Here is a 12,735-nt window from a genome sequence, read left to right on the forward strand (position 1 = left end):
TAATACGTGTCATATTCAGTGAACGTCATTGTAGTGTTGTATCTCGAAAGATATTGCTTACCTGCTGTGCTTGGCGTTGAGGCAATAGTCGGTGTTTCTTCTCGAGGAAAAAGAAAGGAGTTTAAATGAATGGTTGGAGAATCAGCTAGAATGGTTGGAGAATCTTTTAATTTTAGCAAGTTTCCTTACTGCACACACCTAATCATAATCCCTCAGGAAAGAAAACGATAATAAATTGGTCACTTCAATCCACGACTGTTTGTGGGACACTGCTGTGCGCAATTTGGCTGCCGCATTTCGCTCACAAATTCTGTGAAGCGCATTGAGCCGTGTAGAAGACGTGAAAAGCGCTATTTCAAATGCAGGATGATTATTATTATCATTGTTAAGGATATATCACGATTATTAAATATAAAAATATACATATATAAATACAGACTTGGTGATTGAAATTGCAAAGTCATACAAAAATATATTGCTTCCAGTGTTGTTGGTTAAAGAGCCCATCGGTATTCTTTCTTCTAAAGGAAGACTTTTTTTTAATTATAGAGTAAGTATTGTAAACCAATACATGGGAAATTCAGTTTGGTGACCTCAACTTTTTTCACAAACCAAAAAAATTCTGACTTGTGGATTAACATAATTAAGCATTAAATAACAAGATTTAAAAAACACAATAGTAAATGATTTTCAAACAGGAAACATAACTCATATCAATCACAATCAATAATTGTCAACAGAACAATTAGTTCATCAATGGCAGCTTTTGGTGAAAGACAGTTTGTTTGAGAGACAGTAAATGGAAAATGAAAAATAAATTAAGTACCAGTGATGATATGTTGGATTAATCGAATTTTGCTTGTTTTTGTTGTTCCTAAAATGGAGATAACATTTTCAAATGATATTCTTGTATTTGTATTAATTGTGTGAAACATGAATCATTTGCATGCAAAAGATGATTTTCCTACCGCTTGACTGGGTAACAGTGGTTGTACTTATTGTTGTTGACGGAGTTGTTGTTGATTCTAAAAAACAAAAAATGCATCAAACCAGTATTCGCAGATACTTGATAAACTTGTAGCCGCATCAACATAGGATATACTTCAGTGTCAAGTGTGAAACGCCATGTTGAAGACGTGAAAAGCGCTATTTCAAATGCAGGATTATTATTATTATCATTGTTAAGGATATATTACTATTATTAAATATAAAAATATACATATATAAATACAGACTTGGTGAATGAAATTGCAAAGTCATACAAAATATATTGCTTCCAGTGCTGTTGGTGAAGGGCCCATCAGTATTCTTTCTTCTAAAGGAAGACTTTTTTTAATTATAGAGTAAGTATTGTAAACCAATACATGGGAAATTCAGTTTGGTGACCTCAACTTTTTTCACAAACCAAAAAAATTCTGACTTGTGGATTAACATAGTTAAGCATTAAATAACCATATTTAAAAAAAAGTAAATGATTTTCAAACAGGAAAAATAGCTCATATCAGTCACAATCAATAATTGTCTGCTGAACAATTAGTTCATAAATGGCAGCTTTTGGTGAAAGACAGTTTGGTTGACAGACAGAAAATGGAAAATGAAAAATAAATTAAGTACCAGTGATGATAGGTTGGATTAGTGGAACTCTGCTTGGTTTTGTTGTTCCTAAAATGGAGATAACATTTTCAAATGATATTCTTGTATTCGTATTAATTGTGTGAAACATGAATCATTTGCATGCAAAACACGATTTTCCTACCGCTTGAATGGGTAACAGTGGTTGTACTTATTGTTGTTGATGGAGTTGTTGTTGATTCTAAACAACAAAAAATGCATCAAACCAGTATTCGCAGACACTTGATACTTGATAAACTTGTAGCAGCATCAACATAGGATATACTTCAATATCAAACTTTCCAAGAGCATCACTGAGTCTAGAAAAACACTGTCTTTGGATTGCATCCATAGCAATTCTAATCCAGATCAGTAATTCTATTTCATTTTGTTCTTGAATCTTTCACGACACAAAAAGATTATTTTTGATGTCACAGCAAACTTCCAAGGCTCAATATTAAATTGGAATCAAACATCATAAAAAGAGGTATAAATTTATTCCTCAACTAATAAATGTCATATTCAGTGAACGTCATTGTAGAGTTGTATCTTGAAAGATATTGCTTACCTGCTGTGCTTGGCGTTGAGGTATTAGCCGGTGTTTCTTCTCGAGGAAAAAGAAAGGAGTTTAAATGAAAGTTTACAGAATAAGCTATGAAGTTCTTTTACTTTCAGCAAGTTTCCTTACTCCACACTCCTAATCATAATCCCTCAGGAAAGAAAACAATAATAAATTGGTCACTTCAATCCACGACTGTTTGTGGGACACTGCTGTGCGCAATTTGGCTGCCGCATTTCGCTCACAAATTCTATGAAGAGCATTGAGCCGTGTAGAAGACGTGAAAAGTGCTATTTCAAATGCAGGATTATTATCATTGTTAAGGATATATCACGATTAGTAAATATAAAAATATACATATATAAATACAGACTTGGTGATTGAAATTGCAAAGTCATACAAAAATATATTGCTTCCAGTGTTGTTGGTTAAAGAGCCCATCGGTATTCTTTCTTCTAAAGGAAGACTTTTTTTTAATTATAGAGTAAGTATTGTAAACCAATACATGGGAAATTCAGTTTGGTGACCTCAACTTTTTTCACAAACCAAAAAAATTCTGACTTGTGGATTAACATAATTAAGCATTAAATAACAAGATTTAAAAAACACAATAGTAAATGATTTTCAAACAGGAAACATAACTCATATCAATCACAATCAATAATTGTCGACAGAACAATTAGTTCATCAATGGCAGCTTTTGGTGAAAGACAGTTTGTTTGAGAGACAGTAAATGGAAAATGAAAAATAAATTAAGTACCAGTGATGATAGGTTGGATTAGTGGAACTCTGCTTGTTTTTGTTGTTCCTAAAATGGAGATAACATTTTCAAATGATATTCTTGTATTTGTATTAATTGTGTGAAACATGAATCATTTGCATGCAAAAGATGATTTTCCTACCGCTTGACTGGGTAACAGTGGTTGTACTTATTGTTGTTGACGGAGTTGTTGTTGATTCTAAAAAACAAAAAATGCATCAAACCAGTATTCGCAGATACTTGATAAACTTGTAGCCGCATCAACATAGGATGTACTCAAGTGTCAAGTGTGAAACGCCATGTTGAAGACGTGAAAAGCGCTATTTCAAATGCAGGATTATTATTATTATCATTGTTAAGGATATATTACTATTATTAAATATATAAATATACATATATAAATACAGACTTGGTGAATGAAATTGCAAAGTCATACAAAAATATATTGCTTCCAGTGTTGTTGGTGAAGGGCCCATCAGTATTCTTTCTTCTAAAGGAAGACTTTTTTTAATTATAGAGTAAGTATTCTAAACCAATACATGGGAAATTCAGTTTGGTGACCTCAACTTTTTTCACAAACCAAAAAAATTCTGACTTGTGGATTAACATAGTTAAGCATTAAATAACCATATTTAAAAAAAAGTAAATGATTTTCAAACAGGAAAAATAGCTCATATCAGTCACAATCAATAATTGTCTGCTGAACAATTAGTTCATAAATGGCAGCTTTTGGTGAAAGACAGTTTGGTTGACAGACAGAAAATGGAAAATGAAAAATAAATTAAGTACCAGTGATGATAGGTTGGATTAGTGGAACTCTGCTTGTTTTTGTTGTTCCTAAAATGGAGATAACATTTTCAAATGATATTCTTGTATTCGTATTAATTGTGTGAAACATGAATCATTTGCTGCTAAAGACGATTTTCCTACCTATTGACTGGGTAACAGTGGTTGTACTTATTGTTGTTGACGGAGTTGTTGTTGATTCTAAACAACAAAAATTGCATCAAACCAGTATTCGCAGACATTTGATACTTGATAAACTTGTAGCAGCATCAACATAGGATATACTTCAATATCAAACTTTCCAAGAGCATCACTGAGTCTAGAAAAACACTGTCTTTGGATTGCATCCATAGCAATTCTAATCCAGATCAGTAATTCTATTTCATTTTGTTCTTGAATCTTTCACGATACAAAAAGATTATTTTTGATGTCACAGCAAACTTCCAAGGCTCAATATTAAATTGGAATCAAACATCATAAAAAGAGGTATAAATTTATTCCTCAACTAATAAATGTCATATTCAGTGAACGTCATTGTAGAGTTGTATCTTGAAAGATATTGCTTACCTGCTGTGCTTGGCGTTGAGGTATTAGCCGGTGTTTCTTCTCGAGGAAAAAGAAAGGAGTTTAAATGAAAGTTTACAGAATAAGCTATGAAGTTCTTTTACTTTCAGCAAGTTTCCTTACTCCACACTCCTAATCATAATCCCTCAGGAAAGAAAACAATAATAAATTGGTCACTTCAATCCACGACTGTTTGTGGGACACTGCTGTGCGCAATTTGGCTGCCGCATTTCGCTCACAAATTCTGTGAAGAGCATTGAGCCGTGTAGAAGACGTGAAAAGTGCTATTTCAAATGCAGGATTATTATCATTGTTAAGGATATATCACGATTAGTAAATATAAAAATATACATATATAAATACAGACTTGGTGATTGAAATTGCAAAGTCATACAAAAATATATTGCTTCCAGTGTTGTTGGTTAAAGAGACCATCGGTATTCTTTCTTCTAAAGGAAGACTTTTTTTTAATTATAGAGTAAGTATTGTAAACCAATACATGGGAAATTCAGTTTGGTGACCTCAACTTTTTTCACAAACCAAAAAAATTCTGAGTTGTGGATTAACATAATTAAGCATTAAATAACAAGATTTAAAAAACACAATAGTAAATGATTTTCAAACAGGAAACATAACTCATATCAATCACAATCAATAATTGTCGACAGAACAATTAGTTCATCAATGGCAGCTTTTGGTGAAAGACAGTTTGTTTGAGAGACAGTAAATGGAAAATGAAAAATAAATTAAGTACCAGTGATGATATGTTGGATTAATCGAATTTTGCTTGTTTTTGTTGTTCCTAAAATGGAGATAACATTTTCAAATGATATTCTTGTATTTGTATTAATTGTGTGAAACATGAATCATTTGCATGCAAAAGATGATTTTCCTACCGCTTGACTGGGTAACAGTGGTTGTACTTATTGTTGTTGACGGAGTTGTTGTTGATTCTAAACAACAAAAAATGCATCAAACCAGTATTCGCAGACACTTGATACCTGATAAACTTGCTGCAGCATCAACATAGGATATACTTCAATATCAAACTTTCCAAGAGCAACACTAAGTCTAGAAAAACACCGTCTTTGGTTTGCATCCATAGCAATTCTAATCCAGATCAGTAATTCTATTTCATTTTGTTCTGGAATCTTTCACGATACAAAAAGATTATTTTTGATGTCACAGCAAACTTCCAAGGCTCAATATTAAATTGGAATCAAACATCATAAAAAGTGTTATAAAATTATTCCTCAACTAATAGGTGTCATATTCAGTGAACGTCATTGTAGTGTTGTATCTCGAAAGATATTGCTTACCTGCTGTGCTTGGCGTTGAGGCAATAGTCGGTGTTTCTTCTCGAGGAAAAAGAAAGGAGTTTAAATGAATGGTTGGAGAATCAGCTATGAAGTTCTTTTAATTTTAGCAAGTTTCCTTACTGCACACACCTAATCATAATCCCTCAGGAAAGAAAACGATAATAAATTGGTCACTTCAATCCACGACTGTTTGTGGGACACTGCTGTGCGCAATTTGGCTGCCGCATTTCGCTCACAAATTCTGTGAAGCGCATTGAGCCGTGTCGAAGACGTGAAAAGCGCTATTTCAAATGCAGGATGATTATTATTATCATTGTTAAGGATATATCACGATTATTAAATATAAAAATATACATATATAAATAAAGACTTGGTGTTTGAAATTGCAAAGTCATACAAAAATATATTGCTTCCAGTGTTGTTGGTTAAAGAGCCCATCGGTATTCTTCCTTCTAAAGGAAGACTTTTTTTTAATTATAGAGTAAGTATTGTAAACCAATACATGGGAAATTCAGTTTCGTGACCTCAACTTTTTTCACAAACCAAAAAAATTCTGACTTGTGGATTAACATAGTTAAGCATTAAATAACCATATTTAAAAAAAAGTAAATGATTTTCAAACAGGAAAAATAGCTCATATCAGTCATAATCAATAATTGTCTGCTGAACAATTAGTTCATCAATGGCAGCTTTTGGTGAAAGACAGTTTGTTTGAGAGACAGTAAATGGAAAATGAAAAATAAATTAAGTACCAGTGATGATATGTTGGATTAATCGAATTTTGCTTGTTTTTGTTGTTCCTAAAATGGAGATAACATTTTCAAATGATATTCTTGTATTTGTATTAATTGTGTGAAACATGAATCATTTGCATGCAAAAGATGATTTTCCTACCGCTTGACTGGGTAACAGTGGTTGTACTTATTGTTGTTGACGGAGTTGTTGTTGATTCTAAAAAACAAAAAATGCATCAAACCAGTATTCGCAGATACTTGATAAACTTGTAGCCGCATCAACATAGGATGTACTCAAGTGTCAAGTGTGAAACGCCATGTTGAAGACGTGAAAAGCGCTATTTCAAATGCAGGATTATTATTATTATCATTGTTAAGGATATATTACTATTATTAAATATATAAATATACATATATAAATACAGACTTGGTGAATGAAATTGCAAAGTCATACAAAAATATATTGCTTCCAGTGTTGTTGGTGAAGGGCCCATCAGTATTCTTTCTTCTAAAGGAAGACTTTTTTTAATTATAGAGTAAGTATTCTAAAGCAATACATGGGAAATTCAGTTTGGTGACCTCAACTTTTTTCACAAACCAAAAAAATTCTGACTTGTGGATTAACATAGTTAAGCATTAAATAACCATATTTAAAAAAAAGTAAATGATTTTCAAACAGGAAAAATAGCTCATATCAGTCACAATCAATAATTGTCTGCTGAACAATTAGTTCATAAATGGCAGCTTTTGGTGAAAGACAGTTTGGTTGACAGACAGAAAATGGAAAATGAAAAATAAATTAAGTACCAGTGATGATAGGTTGGATTAGTGGAACTCTGCTTGTTTTTGTTGTTCCTAAAATGGAGATAACATTTTCAAATGATATTCTTGTATTCGTATTAATTGTGTGAAACATGAATCATTTGCATGCAAAACACGATTTTCCTACCGCTTGAATGGGTAACAGTGGTTGTACTTATTGTTGTTGATGGAGTTGTTGTTGATTCTAAACAACAAAAAATGCATCAAACCAGTATTCGCAGACACTTGATACCTGATAAACTTGCTGCAGCATCAACATAGGATATACTTCAATATCAAACTTTCCAAGAGCAACACTAAGTCTAGAAATTAACTGTCTTTGGATTACATCCATAGCAATTCTAATCCAGATCAGTAATTCTATTTCATTTTGTTCTGGAATCTTTCACGATACAAAAAGATTATTTTTGATGTCACAGCAAACTTCCAAGGCTCAATATTAAATTGGAATCAAACATCATAAAAAGTGTTATAAAATTATTCCTCAACTAATAAGTGTCATATTCAGTGAACGTCATTGTAGTGTTGTATCTCGAAAGATATTGCTTACCTGCTGTGCTTGGCGTTGAGGCAATAGTCGGTGTTTCTTCTCGAGGAAAAATAAAGGAGTTTAAATGAATGGTTGGAGAATCAGCTATGAAGTTCTTTTAATTTTAGCAAGTTTCCTTACTGTACACACCTAATCATAATCCCTCAGGAAAGAAAACGATAATAAATTGGTCACTTCAATCCACGACTGTTTGTGGGACACTGCTGTGCGCAATTTGGCTGCCGCATTTCGCTCACAAATTCTGTGAAGCGCATTGAGCCGTGTAGAAGACGTGAAAAGCGCTATTTCAAATGCAGGATGATTATTATTATCATTGTTAAGGATATATCACGATTATTAAATATAAAAATATACATATATAAATACAGACTTGGTGAATGAAATTGCAAAGTCATACAAAAATATATTGCTTCCAGTGTTGTTGGTGAAGGGCCCATCAGTATTCTTTCTTCTAAAGGAAGACTTTTTTTAATTATAGAGTAAGTATTGTAAACCAATACATGGGAAATTCAGTTTGGTGACCTCAACTTTTTTCACAAACCAAAAAAATTCTGACTTGTGGATTAACATAGTTAAGCATTAAATAACCATATTTNAAAAAAAGTAAATGATTTTCAAACAGGAAAAATAGCTCATATCAGTCACAATCAATAATTGTCTGCTGAACAATTAGTTCATAAATGGCAGCTTTTGGTGAAAGACAGTTTGGTTGACAGACAGAAAATGGAAAATGAAAAATAAATTAAGTACCAGTGATGATAGGTTGGATTAATGGAACTCTGCTTCTTTTTGTTGTTCCTAAAATGGAAATAACATTTTCAAATGATATTCTTGTATTTGTATTAATTGTGTGAAACATGAATCATTTGCTGCTAAAGACGATTTTCCTACCGCTTGACTGGGTAACAGTGGTTGTACTTATTGTTGTTGACGGAGTTGTTGTTGATTCTAAACAACAAAAAATGTAACAAACCAGTATTCGCAGACACTTGATACTTGATAAACTTGTAGCAGCATCAACATAGGATAGACTTCAATATTAAACTTTCCAAGAGCAACACTGAGTCTAGAAAAACACTGTCTTTGGATTGCATCCATAGCAATTCTAATCCAGATCAGTAATTCTATTTCATTTTGTTCTGGAATCTTTCACGATACAAAAAGATTATTTTTGATGTCACAGCAAACTTCCAAGGCTCAATATTAAATTGGAATCAAACATCATAAAAAGAGGTATAAATTTATTCCTCAACTAATAAATGTCATATTCAGTGAACGTCATTGTAGAGTTGTATCTTGAAAGATATTGCTTACCTGCTGTGCTTGGCGTTGAGGTATTAGCCGGTGTTTCTTCTCGAGGAAAAAGAAAGGAGTTTAAATGAAAGTTTACAGAATAAGCTTTGAAGTTCTTTTACTTTCAGCAAGTTTCCTTACTCCACACACCTAATCATAATCCCTCAGGAAAGAAAACGATAATAAATTGGTCACTTCAATCCACGACTGTTTGTGAGACACTGCTGTGCGCAATTTGGCTGCCGCATTTCGCTCACAAATTCTATGAAGCGCATTGAGCCGTGTAGAAGACGTGAAAAGCGCTATTTCAAATGCAGGATTATTATCATTGTGAAGGATATATCACAATTATTAAATATAAAAATATACATATATAAATACAGACTTGGTGATTGAAATTGCAAAGTCATACAAAAATATATTGCTTCCAGTGTTGTTGGTTAAAGAGCCCATCGGTATTCTTTCTTCTAAAGGAAGACTTTTTTTTAATTATAGAGTAAGTATTGTAAACCAATACATGGGAAATTCAGTTTGGTGACCTCAACTTTTTTCACAAACCAAAAAAATTCTGACTTGTGGATTAACATAATTAAGCATTAAATAACAAGATTTAAAAAACACAATAGTAAATGATTTTCAAACAGGAAACATAACTCATATCAATCACAATCAATAATTGTCGACAGAACAATTAGTTCATCAATGGCAGCTTTTGGTGAAAGACAGTTTGTTTGAGAGACAGTAAATGGAAAATGAAAAATAAATTAAGTACCAGTGATGATATGTTGGATTAATCGAATTTTGCTTGTTTTTGTTGTTCCTAAAATGGAGATAACATTTTCAAATGATATTCTTGTATTTGTATTAATTGTGTGAAACATGAATCATTTGCATGCAAAAGATGATTTTCCTACCGCTTGACTGGGTAACAGTGGTTGTACTTATTGTTGTTGACGGAGTTGTTGTTGATTCTAAACAACAAAAAATGCATCAAACCAGTATTCGCAGACACTTGATACCTGATAAACTTGCTGCAGCATCAACATAGGATGTACTTCAATATCAAACTTTCCAAGAGCAACACTAAGTCTAGAAAAACACCGTCTTTGGATTGCATCCATAGCAATTCTAATCCAGATCAGTAATTCTATTTCATTTTGGTCTGGAATCTTTCACGATACAAAAAGATTATTTTTGAAGTCACAGCAAACTTCCAAGGCTCAATATTAAATTGGAATCAAACATCATAAAAAGAGGTATAAATTTATTCCTCAACTAATAAATGTCATATTCAGTGAACGTCATTGTAGAGTTGTATCTTGAAAGATATTGCTTACCTGCTGTGCTTGGCGTTGAGGTATTAGCCGGTGTTTCTTCTCGAGGAAAAAGAAAGGAGTTTAAATGAAAGTTTACAGAATAAGCTATGAAGTTCTTTTACTTTCAGCAAGTTTCCTTACTCCACACACCTAATCATAATCCCTCAGGAAATAAAACGATAATAAATTGGTCACTTCAATCCACGACTGTTTGTGGGACACTGCTGTGCGCAATTTGGCTGCCGCATTTCGCTCACAAATTCTGTGAAGCGCATTGAGCCGTGTAGAAGACGTGAAAAGTGCTATTTCAAATGCAGGATTATTATCATTGTTAAGGATATATTACTATTATTAAATATATAAATAAACATGGATACATATAGACTTGGTGAATGAAATTGCAAAGTCATACAAAAATATAGTACTTCCAGTGTTGTTTGTTAAAAGTCACAATCAATAATTGTCTGCTGAACAATTAGTTCATAAATGGCAGCTTTTGGTGAAAGACAGTTTGGTTGACAGACAGAAAATGGAAAATGAAAAATAAATTAAGTACCAGTGATGATAGGTTGGATTAGTGGAACTCTGCTTGTTTTTGTTGTTCCTAAAATGGAGATAACATTTTCAAATGATATTCTTGTATTCGTATTAATTGTGTGAAACATGAATCATTTGCATGCAAAACACGATTTTCCTACCGCTTGAATGGGTAACAGTGGTTGTACTTATTGTTGTTGACGGAGTTGTTGTTGATTCTAAACAACAAAATGTGCATCAAACCAGTATTCGCAGACACTTGATACCTGATAAACTTGCTGCAGCATCAACATAGGATATACTTCAATATCAAACTTTCCAAGAGCAACACTAAGTCTAGAAATTCACTGTCTTTGGATTACATCCATAGCAATTCTAATCCAGATCAGTAATTCTATTTCATTTTGTTCTGGAATCTTTCACGATACAAAAAGATTATTTTTGATGTCACAGCAAAGTTCCAAGGCTCAATATTAAATTGGAATCAAACATCATAAAAAGTGTCATAAAATTATTCCTCAACTAATAAGTGTCATATTCAGTGAACGTCATTGTAGTGTTGTATCTCGAAAGATATTGCTTACCTGCTGTGCTTGGCGTTGAGGCAATAGTTTGTATTTCTTCTCGAGGAAAAAGAAAGGAGTTTAAATGAATGGTTGGAGAATCAGCTATGAAGTTCTTTTAATTTTAGCAAGTTTCCTTACTGCACACACCTAATCATAATCCCTCAGGAAAGAAAACAATAATAAATTGGTCACTTCAATCTACGACTGTTTGTGGGACACTGCTGTGCGCAATTTGGCTGCCGCATTTCGCTCACAAATTCTGTGAAGCGTATTGAGCCGTGTAGAAGACGTGAAAAGCGCTATTTCAAATGCAGGATGATTATTATTGTTAACGTTGTTAAGGATATATTACTATTATTAAATATATAAATACACATATATAAATACAGATTTGATGAATGAAATTGCAAAGTCATACAAAAATATATTGCTTCCAGTGTTGTTGGTGAAGGGCCCATCAGTATTCTTTCTTCTAAAGGAAGACTTTTTTTAATTATAGAGTAAGTATTGTAAACCAATACATGGGAAATTCAGTTTGGTGACCTCAACTTTTTTCACAAACCAAAAAAATTCTGACTTGTGGATTAACATAGTTAAGCATTAAATAACCATATTTAAAAAAAAGTAAATGATTTTCAAACAGGAAAAATAGCTCATATCAGTCACAATCAATAATTGTCTACTGAACAATTAGTTCATAAATGGCAGCTTTTGGTGAAAGACAGTTTGGTTGACAGACAGAAAATGGAAAATGAAAAATAAATTAAGTACCAGTGATGATAGGTTGGATTAGTGGAACTCTGCTTGTTTTTGTTGTTCCTAAAATGGAGATAACATTTTCAAATTATATTCTTCCCCCTCCTCGCTCCCTCCCTTCCCTCCCCTCACCCTGACCATTTCCCCCCTCCTCGCTCCCTCCCTTCCCTCCCCTCCGCCTGACCATTCCCCCCCTCCTCGCTCCCTCCCTTCCCTCCCCTCACCCTGACCATTTCCTCCCTCCTCGCTCCCTCCCTTCCCTCCCCTCACCCTGACCATTTCCCCCCTGCTCGGGTCATGACCCAACTGTGCAGCGCCTTGGTTCGTCCTCCTGACGTGAAAGGCGCTTTATAAATGCAATCTTGTTGTTGTTGTTGTTGTTGTTGTTGTATGAGTATGAATTGTGTGAAACATGAATCATTTGCATGCAAAAGACGATTTTCCTACCGCTTGACTGGGTAACAGTGGTTGTACTTATTGTTGTTGACGGAGTTGTTTTTGATTCTAAACAACAAAAAATTGCATCAAACCAGTATTCGCAGACACTTGATACTTGATAAAC

The 12,735-nt window shown here is 33.2% G+C and overlaps 1 protein-coding gene across 1 annotated transcript in view; it reads right to left on the bottom strand.

The window, feature by feature from the left end:
- The window catches only part of LOC103189551 (mucin-19-like), a 101,959-nt gene that overhangs the window by 44,772 nt on the left and 44,452 nt on the right, over window positions 1-12,735 (bottom strand). Inside the window, exons 36-65 of the mRNA XM_042335446.1 lie at window positions 12,621-12,677; window positions 12,189-12,236; window positions 11,436-11,471; window positions 11,013-11,069; window positions 10,871-10,918; window positions 10,336-10,371; window positions 9,913-9,969; window positions 9,771-9,818; window positions 9,020-9,055; window positions 8,597-8,653; window positions 8,456-8,503; window positions 7,706-7,741; window positions 7,283-7,339; window positions 7,141-7,188; window positions 6,494-6,550; window positions 6,352-6,399; window positions 5,600-5,635; window positions 5,177-5,233; window positions 5,035-5,082; window positions 4,284-4,322; window positions 3,861-3,917; window positions 3,720-3,767; window positions 3,073-3,129; window positions 2,931-2,978; window positions 2,180-2,215; window positions 1,757-1,813; window positions 1,615-1,662; window positions 969-1,025; window positions 827-874; window positions 62-97 (exon numbers count right to left, since the gene is read on the bottom strand). Of these exons, the coding sequence (XP_042191380.1) occupies window positions 62-97; window positions 827-874; window positions 969-1,025; window positions 1,615-1,662; window positions 1,757-1,813; window positions 2,180-2,215; window positions 2,931-2,978; window positions 3,073-3,129; window positions 3,720-3,767; window positions 3,861-3,917; window positions 4,284-4,322; window positions 5,035-5,082; window positions 5,177-5,233; window positions 5,600-5,635; window positions 6,352-6,399; window positions 6,494-6,550; window positions 7,141-7,188; window positions 7,283-7,339; window positions 7,706-7,741; window positions 8,456-8,503; window positions 8,597-8,653; window positions 9,020-9,055; window positions 9,771-9,818; window positions 9,913-9,969; window positions 10,336-10,371; window positions 10,871-10,918; window positions 11,013-11,069; window positions 11,436-11,471; window positions 12,189-12,236; window positions 12,621-12,677 (1,446 nt within the window). The remainder of the gene's footprint in view (window positions 1-61; window positions 98-826; window positions 875-968; window positions 1,026-1,614; window positions 1,663-1,756; window positions 1,814-2,179; window positions 2,216-2,930; window positions 2,979-3,072; window positions 3,130-3,719; window positions 3,768-3,860; window positions 3,918-4,283; window positions 4,323-5,034; window positions 5,083-5,176; window positions 5,234-5,599; window positions 5,636-6,351; window positions 6,400-6,493; window positions 6,551-7,140; window positions 7,189-7,282; window positions 7,340-7,705; window positions 7,742-8,455; window positions 8,504-8,596; window positions 8,654-9,019; window positions 9,056-9,770; window positions 9,819-9,912; window positions 9,970-10,335; window positions 10,372-10,870; window positions 10,919-11,012; window positions 11,070-11,435; window positions 11,472-12,188; window positions 12,237-12,620; window positions 12,678-12,735) is intronic.

This window comes from Callorhinchus milii, unplaced genomic scaffold, assembly GCF_018977255.1.
Source record: "Callorhinchus milii isolate IMCB2004 unplaced genomic scaffold, IMCB_Cmil_1.0 Scaffold5, whole genome shotgun sequence".
Taxonomy (NCBI): domain Eukaryota; kingdom Metazoa; phylum Chordata; class Chondrichthyes; order Chimaeriformes; family Callorhinchidae; genus Callorhinchus; species Callorhinchus milii.